General features: G+C 39.3%; 1 protein-coding gene across 3 annotated transcripts in view; it reads right to left on the bottom strand.

The window, feature by feature from the left end:
- The window catches only part of LOC149311272 (failed axon connections homolog), a 61,522-nt gene that overhangs the window by 21,129 nt on the left and 19,301 nt on the right, over positions 1-21,092 (bottom strand). Inside the window, exons 4-7 of one of the 3 annotated variants that reach the window (XR_016281616.1) lie at positions 16,726-16,943; positions 14,826-14,942; positions 7,563-8,451; positions 6,674-6,827 (exon numbers count right to left, since the gene is read on the bottom strand). Coding sequence is in view for 1 of the 3 variants with exons in the window: in XM_089528528.1 (XP_089384654.1) it covers positions 8,165-8,451; positions 14,826-14,942; positions 16,726-16,943 (622 nt within the window). In the remaining 2 variants the exon portion in view is untranslated. Of the gene's footprint in view, positions 1-5,831; positions 6,828-6,977; positions 8,452-14,825; positions 14,943-16,725; positions 16,944-21,092 lie in introns of those variants that run through there. The other 2 variants (XR_016281615.1, XM_089528528.1) reach the window with 2 other exon arrangements.

Below are 21,092 nucleotides of genomic sequence, written 5' to 3'. Positions count from 1 at the left end.
TCTATGCTAATCTCTTATGATTATTTACCACCATGTTCAACTCATGCTGTTTATATGATTCCATTGTGTTTTCTGCAGTGAACTTTAATTCAACCACATATATTATGCAGCACAAATGGTGACACCAGCTCCAAAGAGAACTGATGTGATCATTTATAAACAAAGAAAGGCACCACATGGTGACATTTCTGAACCATTCAGTTTTAACAAAGCTTTTGTATGCGCCTACAGTTGCTCAATGTTATATTTAACGATCTCCTGATGGACATTGCAAACACCCTCTTTTTACATATACTTAAATATGTCTCCATCTCTAAGCATATGGGGAAAAGTCTCAAGGAATTTTTTCTAACTCAGACAATAAAAAGAAAATGTCACCTTATGGCCATGTTTTTCCACTCAAAATGATTCTATACAATAAATTCTTTCTTTTGTTGGAATTTAGGTAATCATCAATGGCAACAGAAACAAGATACATACCACCACATTGTGATCCTTTCCACCTTGAAGAACAGGGCAAACATGGCTAGCACCATATTAGGTTGAGTAGTCAAGGTAGCATACAAAATGGTTTGTTTATCACAGCCCCTGTTCAGGACAAGGACTCCACTAATCTTCAAGATGTCATACCAAAGGGTAGCAAAAGATGCATAATCACTCGACAATAACAGCAGCAACAAAAGAACAAAGGCAAACCCTCAGGCATAACCTTCAGACCTGTCAAGCCAGAGCACTGCACATATTCCCCATTAAGGAGTGCATACACTGACCCACACACACAAAGAAGTCAAGTTTTAACCACTTTAAAATCCTTATCCTTTCCTATCCTCATTTTTCAGAGCTCTTTGTTTCTACAACATTTGGTTTTCTTCAGTTTTCTAACAGTTTTTAGCACTTATGATTAAGGAGGAAAAGCTGACAGATTTCTAGTACCAGGAGAGGTCCACAGTGGGAAAAAGTGGCACACCAAATAGGAAGGAAGGAAGGAAGGAAGGAAGGAAGGAAGGAAGGAAGGAAGGGCAGACAGAGATGAAACAGAGGAGAATAACTTTCATTGCCTACTACATATTTCATTATTATTCCAACCTGAAAATGCTACTTTTGGGGGAATACACCAATTACAATATTCCAGATGGATTGCTGGGAATTCTAATAGTTGTAGCCCCAAAACGACTCTCCAGTTCTAATTATCATGAGGGGGGGGGGATGGGGACACACAGAACTTTGACTTTGTTTTTACACTAAGCAGCACCCTGAGTGATCAATGAAAAGTCAGCTCCAAGCTAACACTTACAAACCACTACACCAAATGAAGCCCAGCAGCTATTTTCTGCCCTGACAGGTGATAGACCACTGCATGTTATTGTAATCCTAGGTGGTCTGCAAGACATGGAGCATTGATCACAATCATAGATGATTAGTGGGTTGTGTCCAGCTTGATGTATCACAAGCCAGCTTGATCTAATGGTTCACTCACTGGCAGAAAATACCCACATAGCTCAATGAGAACCCCCTAAAAATAGCGACTGCCTCAGAGTTGAGTAATCTTTGGTCATCCAGATCCTTTGGGCCTTGACCAGAATGATTTACACCCAGCATGACCACAGCTGAGGGATTTGGGAAGCTGAAGTTCAAAACATCTGGAAGGTCAAAACCTTCCCTATTCCTGGTCTGCATGGAGCACAACCCAAACAGGAATAGTTGTCACTTAGGGATGAAGTGAGGTACCATTTCCTACTTCACAGGAACTACTTATGCATACCTCAATTGTCCTTGATGCCTGGACTTGTTATTTTTTAGACCATCATGTCCCCATTTCTTCTGATTAAAATGACAATAGCCTCTCACTTTGAAAGGCAATTAAAGTGGCAATAGGCAACATTTCTTTCTGAGTTCCTTTTATCCCCTTCCTGTTTGTGGTGACTTAGGTATTGGGTAGAAGTAGCACCTCAGTGGTGAAGTGACTGTATCTGCACCTGCTGTTTCCTAAATGTCTATAGTACAATGTTAATTTGACACATAACATTCTTTGTCAGCTAACAACAAAAGCAGGAAGGGGAAGGGGGACCAATAAATGCAACACAACTTATTTGTAAACTAGTTGTGACATTCCCTGTTACACTTGGAAAGCTCATGATCTTTTCAAAGGAAAATGAACATGTTTTACTGGTTTGGCTCACCAAATTATTAGATTGCCACCACTACTGGAGATTTTTTAATATCAAGTAGTATATAATGACCACAAATAATAAATTACTCTTATAAAAAATTGAATAACCGATTAGCAAATTTCCCCGAGGAAGAAGGGGGATGTTTAAAACATGTAGAAGAAATTGTGTTTTTAAAAAACACAAATACTTGACAACAGGTCCTTTTGCATTTGTTAAGGTTCTGGTGACAGGTTATGGTTTCATTGATCAAAAACATAACCCGAAATAGTTTGTTTGTTTTTTTTTTAATCAACCATCATACGTACAATATGATCTAAGTCTTTAACTTCAAGAATTTACAGTATTAAGTAACAAGTGTAATTCTAGATTTATGTTGATCTTTTGTATATTTTAGCTGTATTTTACACTTTTTAATTTGTAAAGCTTCCTTGAGTCACAGTTTAGAAGAAAAGGCAGCATATAAATAATGGTAAATTTAAAAAATGCAACATTGATTTCTGCAAGTGAATAATAATTCTGTAACTATGTCTTACAAGTAAATAGGTTTAGATACCTGACAGACATGCAAGTATGTACATATCTGTCTCCATCCAGACTTTTTAATTCCAAAACTCTATTGCAATGGCCTAACTAGGGTAAAGAAAACAATTTACTAACTTCTTCTTCCAAAATAACCTGAGTTTTGTTCCTAAGAAATAAAAGGCATGTGATGTGATAAATACATTCGTGCATTTCTTATCAAAGGGAGAAAAATACAGCGGGGGGGGGGGGGAACAATATTGTGTGCAACAGACATAATGTGGTGGCATTTGTAGCTCCTCTAGATTCTTGGAGCTTTGCCTCCTCAGTGTCACTCTATAGATTGACAGAATGCTGGGGCAGGAGGAGAGACACCTACTGTGCTTAGAAGATTTAAAAACAAAAGATATCCAAAAGACGACACTAGCATACATCCAATATACTTCAAATGTGCAGCAATTTCTTGTTCAGTCTACAGGAAGAAATTTATAATTGCATATCTTTCAACATTTCACAACTGAAAACTGGGAGACATGTGGCCAAGCAACATCAGAGTGTGGGCAAGATGGCAAATGTTACCAATGTGAAAGAAAATACAAGCTAGGTGAATTTGCTTTTGCCTGAGCCTCCTGGGTAGAGCAAGATTTTGCCCTCTCCTCTCACTCATAAAAACCTAGCTGAGCTAATTGAGTGCAAACTACTTTTACACTTTGAACTCAAGTTGCTGCAATTTAAGTAAGTTGGGGATAAAGGGAGAAAGTAGATGGAGAAAACAGCATCTTGGATGTTTTGGAAGCATCTGAAAAAGTGAGATGACAGAAGATTAATTGGGATTTTCCTTGATCTAAGGAAAAGCGGTATACAAATAAAATTTATTATTATTATTATTATTATTATTATTATCTCTGTCAAATCAGGACAGTTGGATGGTACACAATTATCAATGATTAATTTTAAACAACAAAAGGAGGAGACAATCATACCAGAGTCTATTTTATAAGGGAATGCCTGGAATGCTATAATTTTGGAGGTCTGATAGTCTGCTGCTTTAATAGGCATGAACCCAAAATGCAGGGAAGGGGATCTTTAGGAGAAGGGAGATACCACTACCCCCTAACATGCATGCAACTTCTCAACTGTTGTCCATGGAGCTGCCTTATGCTAGTGTTGAAACAATTATACTAGCCCTAATCTATTTTCAGGTATAAGTCAGAGTGCTAGTACTGACATGTACTTCCCTAAATAGTATAGAACAGATCAGAGCAGACTGGTTCCCAATTAGCAAGGGCGTCAGACAAGGCTGCCATCTATCACCTTATCTGTTCACCTTCTATGCAGAAAATATCATATGAAAAGCTAGTTTTGACTCAGAAGGAGGAGGAGTGAAGATAAGAGAAAGGAACTTCAACCATCTAAGATATGTGGACAACACCATCCTACTAGTGGAGAGCATTATTGACTTGGAACAATTACTAAGGAAAGTTAAATAAGAAAGTGCAAAGGCAGGCTTGCTGCTGAACATAAAGGAAACAAAAATAATGACCACAGAGGATTTACATCAGTTCAACACAGATAACAAGGAAATTGAAATAATTAAGTATTTCCTATACCTTGGATCAAACAGAGATCAGAATGGAGACTGCACTCAATAAATCAGCAGTTAGGAAAGAACTAGACAAGATGTTAAATTGTAAAGATACGCAACTGAACACTAAAGTCAGAATCATCCAAGCAATGGTATTCCCGATCACCCTGCATGGAAGTGAGAGCTAGACAGTGAAGAAAATAAAAAGATCAACTCATATGAGATGTGGTGCTGGATAGAAGTGCTGAAGAGACTATAGATAATCAAAAAGACAAACATTTGAGTTCTAGAATAGATCAAGCCTGAACTCTCCCTGGAAACCAAGATGATGAAACTGAGGTTGTTGTACTTTGCTCACATCTTGAGAAAGCATGATTCATTTAAAAAGATAATAATGCTAGGAAACATAGAAGGCAGTAGAAAGAGATGAAGACTGCATGCCAGATGGCTAGAGTCAATCAGGGGGTCATGGACCTGAAGCTGCAGGATCTTCGCAGAACAGTAATGAACAGGGGGGTTTGGAAATGTATCATTCAGAGAGTCATCCTAAGTCAAGGTTGACTCAAAGGCAGTTAACAACAACCACCAGAGCAGAGCCACTATAACTGTTTTTAAGGTGGAAGGGCTCAACATTAGCAAGCATCTCATTATTAATTTTGACTATCTACAAGTATGTTTTTACAAAACGATGAAAACACAGTACATTCCATTAAAACAATTACAATCATTATCCTCCTTATCCAACAGAAGGTGGTAACAATCTGAGTACTATGAAAGCTATAGCAAAATAATGATCATTTAGTACACTTCCATTTGATAATTACTGAAGGGGCTCAACTACAAAGGAATCTTGGTGATCAATTTTGACTGATAGTTTTGAGGAGGCTCAGCCCCGCCAGCCAAGGTCAAAGAGAGCTTGAGTGACTTCCCTACCCTCGCCCCTGTTCTGGGGTCCATGGTTCAAAGTCTATTTTATCTAACTTGTACTTGCCCATGTATTACAGAATTAGAATATTATGATTCCAATTTAACTGACATGGCTGCATCATATGTAATCCCAGCATTCATATTTTGATGAGGCACTAAAGGAGCATTCTGACTGAGGACTCTAATTATCCCTCCCAAGACTGCCAGTTCCTGAAATTCGTATCATTTGGCAATGGCAGTTAAAGTGGAATCGTAGCACTTTACCTGTGTCATGTTAAAGACCCCTGGTCCAACTGTCATCAGAAAGAGAGGGATTTGGGGTTTTGTTTTTGTTATACTGATACCCTGCCCCTGCAATCTTCTTCCCCAGAAAAACACTCAAGCTTTTTCAGCAAGATATCAGAGGCTTTTTTATTTCCCAGGCCTTTTAGATTTCACTCAGTAAACCAGATTTTTTTCTTCTGGTTAAACTGATATCATGTCTGTTTGTCTATCCTAATATAGGTCAAAAAGAGTTCATATGGATATCTAAGCCATTCTAGTAATATTTAAGTTTATTGACAAGAAGAACGCTCACTGACTCAATCATTCCAATAGATAGATAGATGATAGATAAGATACATTCAGTCTTGTTTCCAGTTTGGAAAGTTGCAATAATTTGGAGCAAAAAAAAAGGACAATCATATTCCTTCAGCTCACTTGACTTAAGGCCTCAGGTGGGCTCTATCACCAAGTCAGAATGTCACAGGCAAGGCACAAGAGATCCCTACTGTTTCTACCAACCTCTCTATCTTTTTGGGCAGATTTTGTACTTGTACAAGCAAAACAGAGGTCTTGTTAACCTCAAATTTACAGTATGCTTTGATTTTTTGCTCATAAGAGATATCATCTGAGCACTGGGACACTAATAAACATACCCTGTGATTAGATTTCTATGGTTCTGAAATCAGTTACAGTTCACACACTATTCTTCAAAAGAGGACACGGGTAATAGAATGATTAAGAAAACCCCAGAAACCAAATATTCCCTCAACAACATGATAAAATTGCTGAAAGGCCCTTATCAGTTTAGTAGTACTGTTCTCAGCACGGCATGCAACAGCTGTGCAGATAAGATGAGATTATAAACCAGATTCATTATACAGAAAAAAAGAAGAAGGTTACAATAGCAAACTTTGGTTAAACACATTTTCAAGCTGCTAGCAGTCAAAACTATCCTGCCGCAGAATTTAACTGGTGCCTTTTAGCATAGAGGAGGGGGGTATAAGATAAATAACGTCAGTAACATTAATTAAATGTTATTCTACAACAAGTTACATGATCACAACTTGGAAATGTTGCAGTCCAAAATTCCATGAGCAAGACCCGCCAAAACCAATATTTCAAAGCTCTGGATTTGTTGAAGATGAGCATCCCTTTCAACATGTGTCATGTGCTTCCCCTTGATTAATCATAACTAACCTCAACATACCATTTCAGATAAGATCCTTAAGCAAAGAAAGAGATCAGCTCCCAGTAGATATGAGTCCTAGAAGCACCTTTCCTTTTCAAAATATAAATTCAGCACTGCTTGCACTGTTGTGTAACAAAATCAGTGAGCTTTTCAATCCAACCTTTGTAGCATTCTGCAGTTATGGAAGAAAAAAGTAAAAACTTATTTAAAATATGTTTTGGATTGGAAAAACTACTTTTCTTACAACAACTTTCTGCATCCCCAGTAGGATTCCAAGTGCTGTTATTAAAAAGTAACTTTATCAAGCTTTGATGCAATTGTATTTTACAAAGGTTTATGTTCTATGCTTCATTTAATCAGTGGACAAACTCTCTTGTGCAGCTTACTAGACACTAGCAGAAAGCCTGACATTATTATAGCTTGGGATAAGTGTGAGTATGTGTGTGCACATGTGCAAGTGCACACACATGTGCAAGAAAACCTATATATTGGAAGGACAAAAGTGAGAAGACACAGGTCACTGCAGGAAGTGTGAAAGAAGCCACCCCATTTCAGTGGTGTAATAGGAAGCAAACTTTATATGTAACAGATTTAACTATTGGGGTGGAAGCTAAAACATTTCTTATCTCCTGATGGCTCCAATCAATCTAAACATTGAAAATCACATCTCCTTTTCAATTCATTATTTCAATTGCACAACTGGATCCTAGATTCAGTTTCTTGGTCACCCCATTATGTGTCAGCAGACTTTATAAACAGGCTAAATATCAAATTTGGTGCACTGTCACTTTTAAAAAATGTTTCCAAAATAAGTTAAACATTTTTAGATACATTTATCAGATCACATCAAGCAATAGCTGAATTCTGAATAGGCACACGGACATACACACACACCAAAAAACCTCACCCTAGTGTTTTTTAATCATTGTTGGCTCTTTCTCCATGAAACTGGAGGCTATATGTTTCTCAAACCTTCTCCATACACAAAAAGCAAACAGTCACTTGCCACACCCAGAGTGTGAAAATACATGGAGGAAAAGAAAATTTTGTAATTCCTTGGTGTTTTGAGCACATCTGAGCAGTTCTGTCTTGTATGAGCCTAAAGACTGCACTCTTTTTTTTAGTTTTCTTCAGTCTGTTTCTGGGAAGATGGAGGACATCACTCTTCAACTAGCCATCTTCATAACGTTCCTCTCCATCTCACTATCTTCTCCATTATCGTAATCTTCTTTTAATGCAAAACCCCATTCTCCTACCCCCATTACCTTCCTTGTCAACTTTTCTCCAGCTTCTTGAGTGGAATTAAAAATTGTCTATCTAGGATCCATTGGAATGCTTCCACAAAACAAAAAAACACTGAAAAGGTCCAGATAGCACATGAAAACAGTATCAGGAACAAGCGTCTCTCTCCACACATCTCGTGCCTCTTTTGAACCTGACGCAGTTGACATGATCCCCAAAAGGCAATGGTGTTTCTGACACAAGATGGAGAAATCTCTCTCAGACACATTATTTGCATTGTTCATGGTCTGTGTAGTCATCCATGTCCACATCGGAATCAAAGAGGGAATGTCCTGTGTAATCAGTATCAGGGGTTCGGGAAAAACTGTTCTCAGTTCCTTCATCATCAAATGTTTCTGTCCTTGAGTAAAAGCTGAAGTCCTGCAAAGGTTGTGTCTTACTTGCTTCACTGCTTTCTTCCGACTCATACAAAGTGTTGTCATCATCATGGTGCCACTCTGGCCAAAATTTCCTCCTTATTCTCTCACAGTACATAGCAAGATTAATCAATTCTCCTGGAAAAGATGAAGAGGAAGTTTGGGAGGAGAGAATGGCATAATATGGTTACCAAAACTGAGAATTCTCTTACTGCTTTAAAAGGGAGAATACTAGCAGATTCTCTGCATTAACAAAGTGAAATTTTCATAGCCAGAAATTTCCAGATATCAGATGCTGGAGACAATTATCTGGATAAGGCTATTATAAAATACTTCATGAGGCACCAGGCCATAACTTATCCAGATAGAATATCCAGATGTATGAACTACTGGCCTGATATGACATGAAAACGAGAGCTGGCATTCTGTACTGTAGTTACAGATTTGCAACCTAAAATTTCAGAACTGTAACCTCTGCATATTCATGAACCCTATGTAGTCATGATGGTGGCATTATTGCTGCAATCATAAATGTGCTCCCAAACCTCCTTTACCAGACTGTATCTGCACCAAGAGTTGGAGATCTGTTCAACTGGTGATCAAGGCACAAGATGACATTTCCACCTCCATCCCAATAGCAAGCAAGGTTGAAATAACGAATTGCAATAGAAGTCCTGCTTGATTGTCACACCTTCAGTCATTGGTGGAAGTGGAATAGAAATGTGATCCTCTTGCACCTTGACTGACAGCTTAACAGTCTTCCATCTCTTGATGTGTTTGCTGCCTCATAAAGTAGTTTTGGGGGATCAAGCCAAAAGACATTGCTCTGTAACACATTCATAACCTATTAGACAATGTAGAAAATGGGCCTGGCTTCTTAAAGATAATGTGTTGTAGCAGTTATAATACTGGGAGTGGAAACTTAAAGATCCAGATCACCACAAAGTCATGAAACTTGCTGAGTGACCTTAAGCAACTAATTTACTCTCAGCATTATCTATCCCATGGGCTTCTTGTGAGAATTTTAAACGAAGAAGAGTTGAGTGCACTGCCTTAAGCTCATTGAAGGAAAGACAGGATATAAATGAAACTAACAAATAAGTAAATAATAAAAGGAAGGGGGACAAAACTTGTGCAGGGAAATAATATTTTCTGTACAGAAAAAGTTGCTACATGTATAAAAAATGATGTTTTCAGTTCAAATCAACCATGTGCAAATTTTTCATGGAAAATCCACAACTGCAGCATTTTCTACACATAAAGTAATGTTTCTGCATGGAAAAATTATTTTCTGTGCAGAAAAAGTAGTTTTCTGCACAGAAAATGCTGTTTTCTGTGCAAAGCAACTACATGTGAATTTGGCACAGAATAAATCCCAAACTGGAAAATTCATCAATCCAGGGTTTTCTCATTAGGTTTTTTTTTTTTTATATTTGGAAAACACGTTTTTAAATTGTTTCTTGAATATTATTTTAGTCTGTATCATTCTCTAACAGAGACCTAAACAATTTCTTGTGAAGGAATGGTCTTCTTTCCCATATGTAGAACCAGTGTGGCATAGTATTTTGAGAGCTGGACGACAACTCTGGAGGTTGTTCAGTTCCCAGCTGGGCCATGAAACCCCTTGGATGCAAATCGCACACTCTCAACCTCAAGGGAAGTCAATAGCAAACCTCCTCTGATCAAATCTTGCCAAGAAAACCCCATGATAAACCACAAGCCTTAGGGTCATCATAAGTTGGAAATGACTTGAAGGCACACAACAGCAACAACAAGAAAAAGAACAACAACAGCCTTCATTTTTCAGTATCTTGTAAATAAATCTCAAAACACTACATGCACGTACATGCACACAATGATATTGAATTAGGGTGAAACCTTGGCATGCAAGAAGGGACACGGTCCCTTTGTCTTCAAAACTTATTTTGCTTCCAAACTATCCAACTGTAGTTTGGGAAATGATTTAAAAAAACAACCATATCAATGGCAAAAAGGCACAGAGAGACAATGTGGGTCAAAACATACTATTTTTTAAAAAAAAAAACTGCACTAGAGGATCTCCAACACAAAGAATCTGTTTTTAGTACCACTGAAAGAAATATTAGCTGTGTTAACATAAAAAGATATCAAGGAACCAAGTATTAACTGGGAGACTTACAGGTTAATTGAGAGAAAGGAATTTCTGTCATAAGCATTTGTGGAATACAGCTGGCACCTGAGAAAATGAAGTGCAGTCCACAAAAGCTTGTACTATATTTTTGCCCCAGCAAGTCTCAAAGGAACTACTAGCTTTATCAAGGGAAGTAATAGTGCCACTATATTCTGCTCTGGTCAGGCCCCACCTGGAATATTGTGTCCAGTTCTGGGCACCACAATTTAAAAAGGATGTAGAGAAACTGAAGCGTGTCCAAAGGAGGGCGACTAAAATGGTGAAGGGTCTAGAAACCAAGCCCTATGAGGAACGCCTTAGGGAGCTGGGTATGTTTAGCCTGGAGAAAAGAAGGTTAAGAGGTGATATGATAGCCCTGTTTAAATATTTGAAGGGATGTCATATTGAGGAGGGAGCAAGCTTGTTTTCTGCTGCTCCAGAGAACAGGACCAGGAACAATGGATCCAAGCTGCAGGAAAAGAGATTCCACCTCAACATTAGGAGGAACTTCCTGACAGTAAGGGCTGTTCGACAGTGGAACAAACTCCCCCGGAGTGTGGTGGAGTCTCCCTCCTTGGAAGTCTTCAAACGGAGGCTGGATGGCCATCTGTCGGGGATGCTTTGATCTGGATTTCCTGCATGGCAGGGGGTTGGACTGAATGGCTCTTGCAGTCTCTTCCAGCTCTATGATTCTATGATTCTATGTCTTTCTATAATCAAGAGATGTAATGTAATGGTTTGAAGGCATTTTGTGCCACTAGGTGGCAGCATTGTTTGAGAGAAAAGATCTTTACAGAAAGATACTCTGAAGATTTTTTTAAAAATATTTCTACATTCATGTAGATTGCCACAAGAGGTAAGGGCATAAAGTCCTTGCACTGCATGCAGGAGTGCTGCTAGGCATGAGGCCATGGGGCTTAATCCATTAATCTATTTCCAGAATGATGGATGTCCATTAGTGGCAATAAAAGGCTTTTCAAAGGCTTCACTGACGTATAGGGAAAGAGGCAATGTTCAGGAGGGAAATCACAGCTAAAGGTTTTGCTTTCCATGTGCTGGAACCTTCTCCCAAGCCTAACCAGATAAAATACGATTTTTCTGTGTTAGAAAATGATATGAAGAGGAAAGGTGATCAAGAAAGGACTCCCTTTAGGGGTAGGTGACACAGAGAGATATGTGGTAGGAAAGGTAAAAAGTATCCTCTTCTCTTCCATTAAAGCTTAAATCATATGGGAAGGACTACCTTCCTTGTTTATCCTAAGTGTGGTGGAGGCTGGTGGCTTGAAAGTCAGGGTGGTGGTGGAAGAAGCATCCTCTTACTGACATGTGCACAAGGTGGCTTACATACACCTACATTTCTTATGCATCCAAAAATGTCCTCTCCTTCAATGCAGCCCAGGGAACTATTCTCTAGCCCTCTGCATTCCCTTCCAAACTTTCCCCTGGCATCTGTCAAAGCACAGGAGAGCAACTGTTGCTTACCGATGAGGAGAGAATGTAGAGAAGAAGCAATTCTCTTTATGAAAATGTGGCTGTACTGGGCTCCCAGGGAAAGTAAGTTGTACTCCACCTGTGAGCACACCCATGTGTTTTTCCTCCTCCAAGCTGACACTATGAGGAAGCACAGATTCGAACCCTGGTCTCCCAATGCCCTAGTCCAGTGCTCAAATCACTACAACACACTGGCTTTCTCTTATATTCTAACAATAAAACAATGTAAATTATGTTAGGACATCTTTAAAAAATACCTCAGATATATGCAAAAGAAAAAATCAAGCAGAGCTAGAACTTTCCTAAATAGCAAATATCTCACTTGGCATCTCAGGGAAGAGGGTTGCATTATCTGGACGTATCACAGAGAAGCTGTTCCTGCCCACCCAAGTTTATCCAAGAGATGAAGAAGGGACAGCCCAGCTTTCTCTGGCAGATGACCAGAATCACATGGAGAGATGCCCATGAGGTATCTGGGCATGAACCATTTAGGCATTTGGACATAATACCCAACACCATGAATTGAGTTTGGAACTGTACTGAAAACTAATGAAGCTAGTATGGATGTTCTTTGCTGTTACATTTCAAACCAAATCAACTCCCCAAATAGATTTCAAGAGCGGTCCAACTTGGACTAAATGTTAACAATTATATGCATGGAAAGCTTAGAAATGTTACTTTTCTGGACTACTGTTCAGTGGCCATGCTGGCTGGAGGATTCTGGAACTTGTAGACCAAATCCCTGGAACACATTGCTTTCTTCCTATGTAGGGAGCTGAGAATTCCTCACTGGCTAGAGACAACTGAGTTTTCAGTATTTGTTTGTACTCTCAAATGAAGAACCAAATGTTTTTCCTTTTCTCTTGTTGCTCCCTGTATGCTTGGGTCCATTGAAAAGTATGGCCTGACAAGCCTAATTTGATCATCTGCAGGTCCTTCTTCCATACCATCTCAGGAGAACATGTAGACAGCATGACTCCAACTTCATCACATTTTACCCTTTCCCTGCATTTTTTTCTAAAAAACATTTCTTTTGAAACCTTCCACATAAAATATTATACTTTTTTGGTTAGTAAAGGTGTTGCTGGTCTGTTTTAATGCACAGTTCAAAGTACTGCTAATGACCTATAAAGCCCTATATATCCAAGATCCGTCTCCCCACATGAAACTGCCTGTGCCCTAAGATCCTCAGAAGAGAGACTGCTCTCACTCTCGCTACTTTCACAGCTGGTGAGGATGCAAGGTTCGGCCTTCTCAATGCTTTCCCCTAGACTCTAGGACTCCATTCAAAGGGGTGTTAGAAAGGCCCCCTTGTTTGTTGTTCTTTTGGCAGGTGAATACTTTTTTTATTCCAACAGGCTTTTGAGAATTGGTTTTTAAGGGAAAGGCTTTTAAGAAGGTGCTGAACTGTTTTAACTGTGTTGTTTTTTAACTGCTTTTTTCCATTTTAAATGTATGCTTCATTTGCTTTACTATTGCTTTTTTGTGGCATTTTTGGGTTATGTGGCCATGTTCTGGAAGAGTTTATTCCTGACATTTTGCCAGCATCTGTGGCTGGCATCTTCAGAGTTTTAGTACTGTCAATCATCTAATTCTTTTTTTTTAAGGTTGATCTTTTGTATGTTTTTAACTATGTTGTACTATGTTGTACTCATTTTAATATGTAAACCACTTTGAGTCCCAATCTAGGGGGAAAGGCAGGATATAAATAAAGATGGTGATGTGTAGGTGGAGGAGGAAGAAGAGAAGGAGAAGCAACAAAAACAGTAAAAGTAAGATAACTGTGGGAATCCTGTTGTGGGGTTGACAATGTGTGACCTGGAGTTATGCATTCATGACTGTTTTGTATTCATAGTCCCTATGTAATCTCCCCCAATCCCCACTTATTAAGAAGCAGCCATGGGGATCTGTTCCTCTGTCCCTTAGGGAGCAGCTGACTGGCATACCCACCCACTCCCTGTACAAGTGATCCCCAGCATGAGAGATTGTGAAACGGACCTGATTGTTGCACCCAAGATCACTCACAGGAGATGGTAGGACTGTCAATCAGCTGCTTCCTAAGCAGGGGCATCACTAAGGTGGTGCAGGGGATACACACCACACCAGGTGGCATGCTGCTCCACAAACATCTGGCTTTTGGCAGAAACAGGCTGTGGCATTCTTCTGCATGCCTTTAAAACGCTGAAGAGATGGTATGAGTGGGGCAAGGCTCAATGGAAGGAGAAAAATAAATAAATATTTTAAAAAATAAATAAATTTTAAATTTTTATTTGTAAAAAATAATTTAAAATTAAACATTTTAAATTTTTTAAATTTTCTTCAAAAAATCACATCTATCAAGTTTTCATTTTAACCTGATTAAACTATGTGCATGTAAATCCATATAGACTGTGTGTATTATATTGTAATTTAATTAAAATTTAATTTAATTTTAATTTTGCTAGTTGTTTATATCACAACTATTACCATTATATTCAGTGACATACAGAAATTATGGTTTATGAGTAACATTGGTACAAAAAACTTTGCTGAGGATTCTGTATGGTGTAGTATGGGAGGAGATCAAGGGGAGGGGTGGCACCATGAGTTACTACAGCCAGGTGACACGAACCCCAGTGATGCCATTGTTTGAGTGCAATAAAGGAATGGACCCTTGTTGATCACACTAGCTGCTGCCCAGTAAGTGGGGACTGGAAGGGCCAGGGCCAGATTTGCGGAGTAGTTCTGTAACCACTGTAGCAACACATTCGTAACCAGCCAACAGAATTCCAGCCAATATTACTCAAAGCTTGGCTACTTGCCAGCAACAAAGAAAAGCAGCATACTAAACATTCAAAACCTGCTTCTTAAACAACACTGTTTAGTTTCTTACCTTTAATTAGCCTCTCAGGTCTAGTTCCTGGCAATGTCCACATTGCCTGTGCAAGATGCCCAAAGACAGTGGCATCTAAAGTTGAAAGTTTAGGTCCCATGATGTACTTTTTATCACCTGTAAAATAAAACAGAGTCAGAAAGCATTTATGGCTGTGCTGGGAGTTCACTCAGTCTTTGTCCCTCCTTGTGTACACACTCACTTAGTGGCATAGTGCTTAATAGCACCCTGCTATTATCTTCAAATCATAAAGCTCAGCAGCCAGCCTTTTAATCACATCAGTGTCCTTTGTGCATGCATTCTAATCAGTCTGGAGAATGGAATGGGTAACTGAAGTCACTGCAGGGATTTTTGGCCAATTAACCCAACAAAAGGAAAGCAATGCAAAATTTAAGACAAGCTATCAGAGAGAACTAGAATGAGTCATTATGCATTCCAGAAAACATGCCCAAATCCTAGAATTCTGGGCCAGATTCTCAGCATCACCACATCAGTACAGGTTCCTTTCATCAGGAAATTGTCATTTTATAGGAACAAGCAGGGTTAAAAGAGTCAACCCTGCATTCACAATAAAAGGAGAAAATCATACTTTTGAACACTATACATATAATGTAATGTGACATATGAAAGCCTCTCATCATGTCTGACATTTTCAAGGTTTTGCCATTTAGAAGTGAACACGCTGAACCTAAGGAGCAGGGGAATGGTGAAATCTCTCCTAATCTATGGATTCATGCTTCTGAAACAGATGTAGAGTTGGAAGAGACCACAAGGAACAATCCAGTCCAATCCCTTGCCATTCAGGAACATGCAATCAAAGCACTCCAGACAGATAGCCATCCAGCCTGTTTGAAAACCTACAAAGAAGGAGACTCCACCACATGCTGAGGCAGTGTGTTCCACTGTTGAGCAGCTCTTGCCATTATGATGTCCTTCCTAATGTTGTGGAATCTCTTTTCCTGTAGCTTGCATCCATTGTTCTGGGTCTTATTCTCTGAAGCAGCAGAAAACAAGCTTGCTCCATCTTCAATATGACATCCTTTTAAATGTTTAAACAGATAAGAACACCATCTACAAGAGACTCCAGTGCTATGAGTATTGGACTAAATTGTCATCTCCGCTGGTAGCGCTGCTTCAAAATCTCCTGTCAATCATCTGTGACATAAGCGGCAGCCTAGCTTGGAAATTGGGGGGGGGGGGGGGTTGGAGGCTGAGAGAATGTGAGGCTCAGAGAGCAGGGCCAGGGAGGATGCAGGCAAGGCTGGGGAGGAGGGAGAGAAGGCTGGGGAAGGCAGAAAGAAGGCTGTGGGGGCAGAGCCAAGGCCAGGGAGGACAGAAAGAGGGTCGGGAAGGAGGGAGAGAAAGTAGGAGGATGGAAAGAAGGCCAAGGCAGCAGAGCTAAGGCCAGGGAGGATGGAGGCAATTATCTGCAATGATGACAATAACAACCTAGTAATAATAAAAAGTATTTAGAAATATCCACAGATGATATTTTCTTCAGCAGTTTAGCTGTTGATGATGCACAGCTGCCATCATCAGAGGGTCCTGGGCAGAGACTGGCATTGTTACTTGTTGGACTTGTTGGACTAAAGCTCCCAGAATCCCCATCAAAGACAATCCACCAGCCCATTAGCCCAGTATGGAAGCCAAGCAGAGGTGTTATGAAGCTTCAGTTTCAATTCTTGCACAAATAGAAGGTAGAATGGTCAAAGTCTTAGCATGCCACAATACAGAACCATTTGACTTGCCAAATCTCAGATTGTGTGGGCCTATGTGAAAGAAATAACCTCATGTTGTAGGTCATATGAATCACATGAAAATGTAAGGTGGGGAGGACATTTAAAAGATTTTTAAAATGCCAAATGAGTTGGCATACATAATAAAATGAACTGTGCATTACCCAGAAGACCAGCTAGAGAGCGCATATCCTTCTCCATCAGCATGTATATCTCTTCCTCAGAGAAGCGGCCTATGCCATGTCCGTACATTTCACGCTTTACAATTCCTTTGGTTATATGGCACAAAATCCACTTCAGCAAGTCACTGAAGGGGCCACTGAGTGAAAGCATCTTCTGAGTCTCATGGAGATTGTCCACCCATTGACAATATGCCAAGGTCCTAGAATGGTAGAAGAACAGCTTACAAACAGTGCACGTTGTAATACACTTCTCTGATCTAGACAACAGAAACATGATAAAATAAACTTATGGAAATGTATAGACACCTTTCTGCATCACAATCCACAGTCCTGTTATGCTGTTGTGCTAACCTGAAAATTAAAAGGAAAGTACAGTATTTCAAGAAGCATCAAAATGGCTATCAACCTAGACCTACTACCAAGGAGAAAAGTTGCATTACAGTTATAGCTGATCACATACGTCTGGTGAAGAATATTTGGGTGGAGGGAGAAGAATTGGGCAGAAAGTAGCCAAAAAACATTTTTACCATGTTGCATTCTTTATTTTAAACTTATAAACAGGACTAAATGGAACATAAGTTTTTTCCTAGAGTAATCAAATCAATGGGACTTTTGTTAGTTGTGACTTCCAAACCCCAGTCCTTTCATTAGCTTTATCCTAAACAGGACTAACATTTAATTTAGTCTGTAGTCTGTTGATAAAATGTCTAAATTGTCTTGAAAGATTCAACAAGAAGGTTTTGCAGAAGTTCAAGTATGAGTAATCACTCACCCACAACAAAGGCAGACAAGCTCCAGGTGTCAACTGTCAGCCACTGGGCCCATCATGGGCCTTACCATCCCCCTAAAAAAGCCCATAAATCAACTTCTGTTTTCAAAACACTGTGGGAGCTACTTGTGGGACAAAACAAGGTTCATCAAGTCATGCTTTGTTTTACAAGAGAATTTCCACTCCTGGAACAGAACAGAAATTTCCATTCTAAGAACAGAAATACCCATCCCACCTTAAAAAAAAAAACAAATGGGAAGGGAAGACATGAACATTTGGGAACAACTAGGGGTACATTTTTTCACCCCATTCTAGGATCTAGGATGGCTCAACTAGAGAGTGGTTTCTGAGATGGGGCACTGATCACTTATTTCAGTAATCTGGTACTATTTGCCATGTACTCATTTTATGAACTGCATCCTCTGTGATGGCATTTTTAACTATATTATTCTTTTTCCAAGTCTGGGTTCCTCTTCATCCTGTTTTCGTTTTGTACTTTGCCTTTCAGACTGTAAACCTGAAGGCGTGCACTACTTCATTTTTAATTGATTATATAGAAACCACTCTGAGAACCTTTCAGCAAAAGAATATGATAAAATATTATAAATAGACTATTACTCTTGGCCTAGCAAGACTAGTTTGTAGACTGGTCCTGCCACAAAGCAGCAGGTTAGCTCAGATGGCATTTGGGTTCAGTGCAACACTTTACAATTTTGTGATAATACTGGTAACTGCAAAGTAGCAAATAGAGAAATTTTTGAAGCAAAATACTGCCTTGTAGATTAATAACAAGGTTCTATAAGAGTGGTTGCTTGAGTGAGAAAGCTGGCTTTAATGAGATTGCTAATTATCACTCACAGAGTTCCACTTGAATATTTCCCTTTGAGAGAACCCCACGCTATTGGATTTAGTGGCATGCTTGTCAACACAGCATATTAATAAAGACTTTCAGAAGCTAAAAATGCAAGGAAGATGCTAACCACAGCTCTGCCCTCAGAAATGCCCTCCCCAGCCTCTTTAAGAGGACTATTCCGGGAAGTAGAGCCCAAAGAGAGACAGAAAGATAAACAGCATCCTGTAGTCTTCCATCAACATGCATGCTGGATGAAATATTTATATATTCTAAGTGGGATCAAATCAGTTCATCTACCCTACAAGACTCTTCTGCCTACCCACTGCTTCTTTCTGTCATCTCTTCACATTTATTGAACTAAGATGAACTGTATTACCCTAACAATAGAATAGAGGAGCCCGTGCAGTGGGTGAGCAGACCTCAGGAAAAGAAATCCTTTTGGACTATACAGTTTCCAGGACTATCCAGAAAGCTAGCTAGGGAATGCTGGGAACTGCAATCGAGGTCTGGTGAAAGGAATGAACGTAGGGTGATCAGATTCATTCTAAGAAAAGAGGTCTTCACAGTGTGGCACTTGGTGGTTCCCATACCAATAGGACAATGATTCTCCTCGGGATTTTACCTTGAACTTTAGATGATCTATCCAAGGTTGAGCTCAAAATAGATTCAGCACCTTGGATAGTTCCCTTACAGTTTAGTCTAATGATGCATCTACACTGTAGAAATAATAATAATAATAAATAATGATGCAGTTTGACACCACTTTAAAGTGGATTTGTAGTTTTATAAGTTCTCCCAGAACTCTGTGAGATGGAGTCATGGTGGTTAAAGCAGTGTCTAAGTACATTATTTCTAGAGTGTAGATGCACCCTAAAAGCCAGAGAGGATTCCCATTCCACTGATGTAACTGCACAGAGTTCTCCTTTCCACCATCTAGTTTTGGTATTTGTCAAACATTCTAAGGATGAGGCATTTGTCAGACATTCTAAACATTAGAAGGAACTTCCTGACAATAAGAGCTGTTCAACAGTGGCACACACTTCCTTCAAGAGTGGTGGAGTCTCCCTCTTTGGATGTTTTTAACAGAGGTCGGATGGCCATCTGTCTCAGGTGCTTTGATTGTGAGTTCCTGCATGGCAGGCGATTGGATGGGATGGTCCTTGGGGTCTCTTCCAACTCTATGATTCTATGAGTAGAACACTTGGCACGATGGTGATAGTGGTGGTGATAAGGGAGTCAGAAATTTGTGGCATTGGAATATGGATCCCCAGCAGAGCCCATTCACATTATATAATTATAACCCTAATTATAACCCTATGATTCCACATTAACTACCATGAAACTTCCTATAGCATCCTGTGATTTGCAGTTTAGAGAGAGGCATTTAGAATAGTCAGTCAAAGAGATTTTTGGCCTCACTAAATTACAAACTCCAGAATTCCATAGGATATTGCCAAGGCAGTAAAAGTGGGATCATAGTGTTATCATTGCATAGTGCAAAGTGGGTCTACTAACATAACACTGACAGAAATGAGAGCAGTCCAAATGCAGAAAGTGCTCTATACTATTAATTTTAAGGGGAGGGGAGTGAATATGGAGTGTGTGTTTCTCTCTGTGTGTGTGTGTGTGTCTGTTTGCGTCACAAAGCTCCCTAGGAGATGATGCACCAGCTCATACAGTGACTCAAAAGTAAAGCATCCTGGAGTGGACAAGAATCATAGAATCATAGACTTGGAAAAGACCACAAGGTGAGTGCTGGGAAAGAGAAGAGAAAGGGATAGATGTCTTGCCAGCACAATGTAAGTCTTTTGAGGCTTGGACCTTTAATTATTTGTGAAGCCACACTGCTTGCTAAAGTGGAGCACAAGAGACATCGATATGGATAATTCAGGCAGACAACAAGGAAGTGGTTGGAGAGTAATGTAATAAAAGGGAGGAACCCTCCCAGCATCCTCCTGAATCCTTACTGCAGAACAGAAGGAGCAGAAGAAAAGATCTTTAAGATAATTTGAGCCAAGGTTGGTGTAATTTCCATAGCGCTGCAAAAGAGGACAAGAATTTTATCTATAAACATTTGTCCTGACTTTAATTTTTTTTCTCATACTTGATGGGTGTAATACATTTCTTTACCTTTTCCTATATGTATTTTGTTACATTATGCATTTCACTACATTTTCTATGTAATGCAATACAATACTATACAATATAACAGAGTTGCAAGGGACTGCAAGAACCAGCTAGTCCAACCCGCTGCCAGGAATAAACAACTAAAGCACTCCTGAAAGATGCCCATTCAATCTCTGTTAAAAGCTTGCAATGAAGGAGAGTTCACCACCTTCCATGGCAGTCTATTTCACTGTCAAACAGCTCTTACAGACGAGATATTCTTCCTGATATTTATGTTTGTATGCATATGTATGTGTATACACTTGGCCTTCCATATCCACAGATTCTTTATTCACAGATTCAACCATCCACAGTTTGAAAATATTTTTAAAAATATAAATTCCAAAAAGCAATCCTTGATTTTGCCTTTTTATATAAGAGACACCATTTTACTATGCCATTGTATTTAATGGAATTTGAGCATCCACAAATTTTGTTATCCATGGGTGGTCCTAGAACCAACCCCCAGTGGATATCAAGAAGCCACTGTATAATATATGCAAACAGAGAACATCAGCATTCAAGATAATTCTCAGTCAGAGCTCAAAAGAGTTGCGTTTT

Source organism: Sceloporus occidentalis, unplaced genomic scaffold (assembly GCF_023333645.1).
Source record: "Sceloporus occidentalis isolate IW3139 unplaced genomic scaffold, rSceOcc1.0.p SCAF_6, whole genome shotgun sequence".
Taxonomy (NCBI): domain Eukaryota; kingdom Metazoa; phylum Chordata; class Lepidosauria; order Squamata; family Phrynosomatidae; genus Sceloporus; species Sceloporus occidentalis.
The sequence above is the reverse complement of the archived record's forward strand: the minus strand, read 5'-3'. Positions and strand labels throughout refer to the sequence as shown.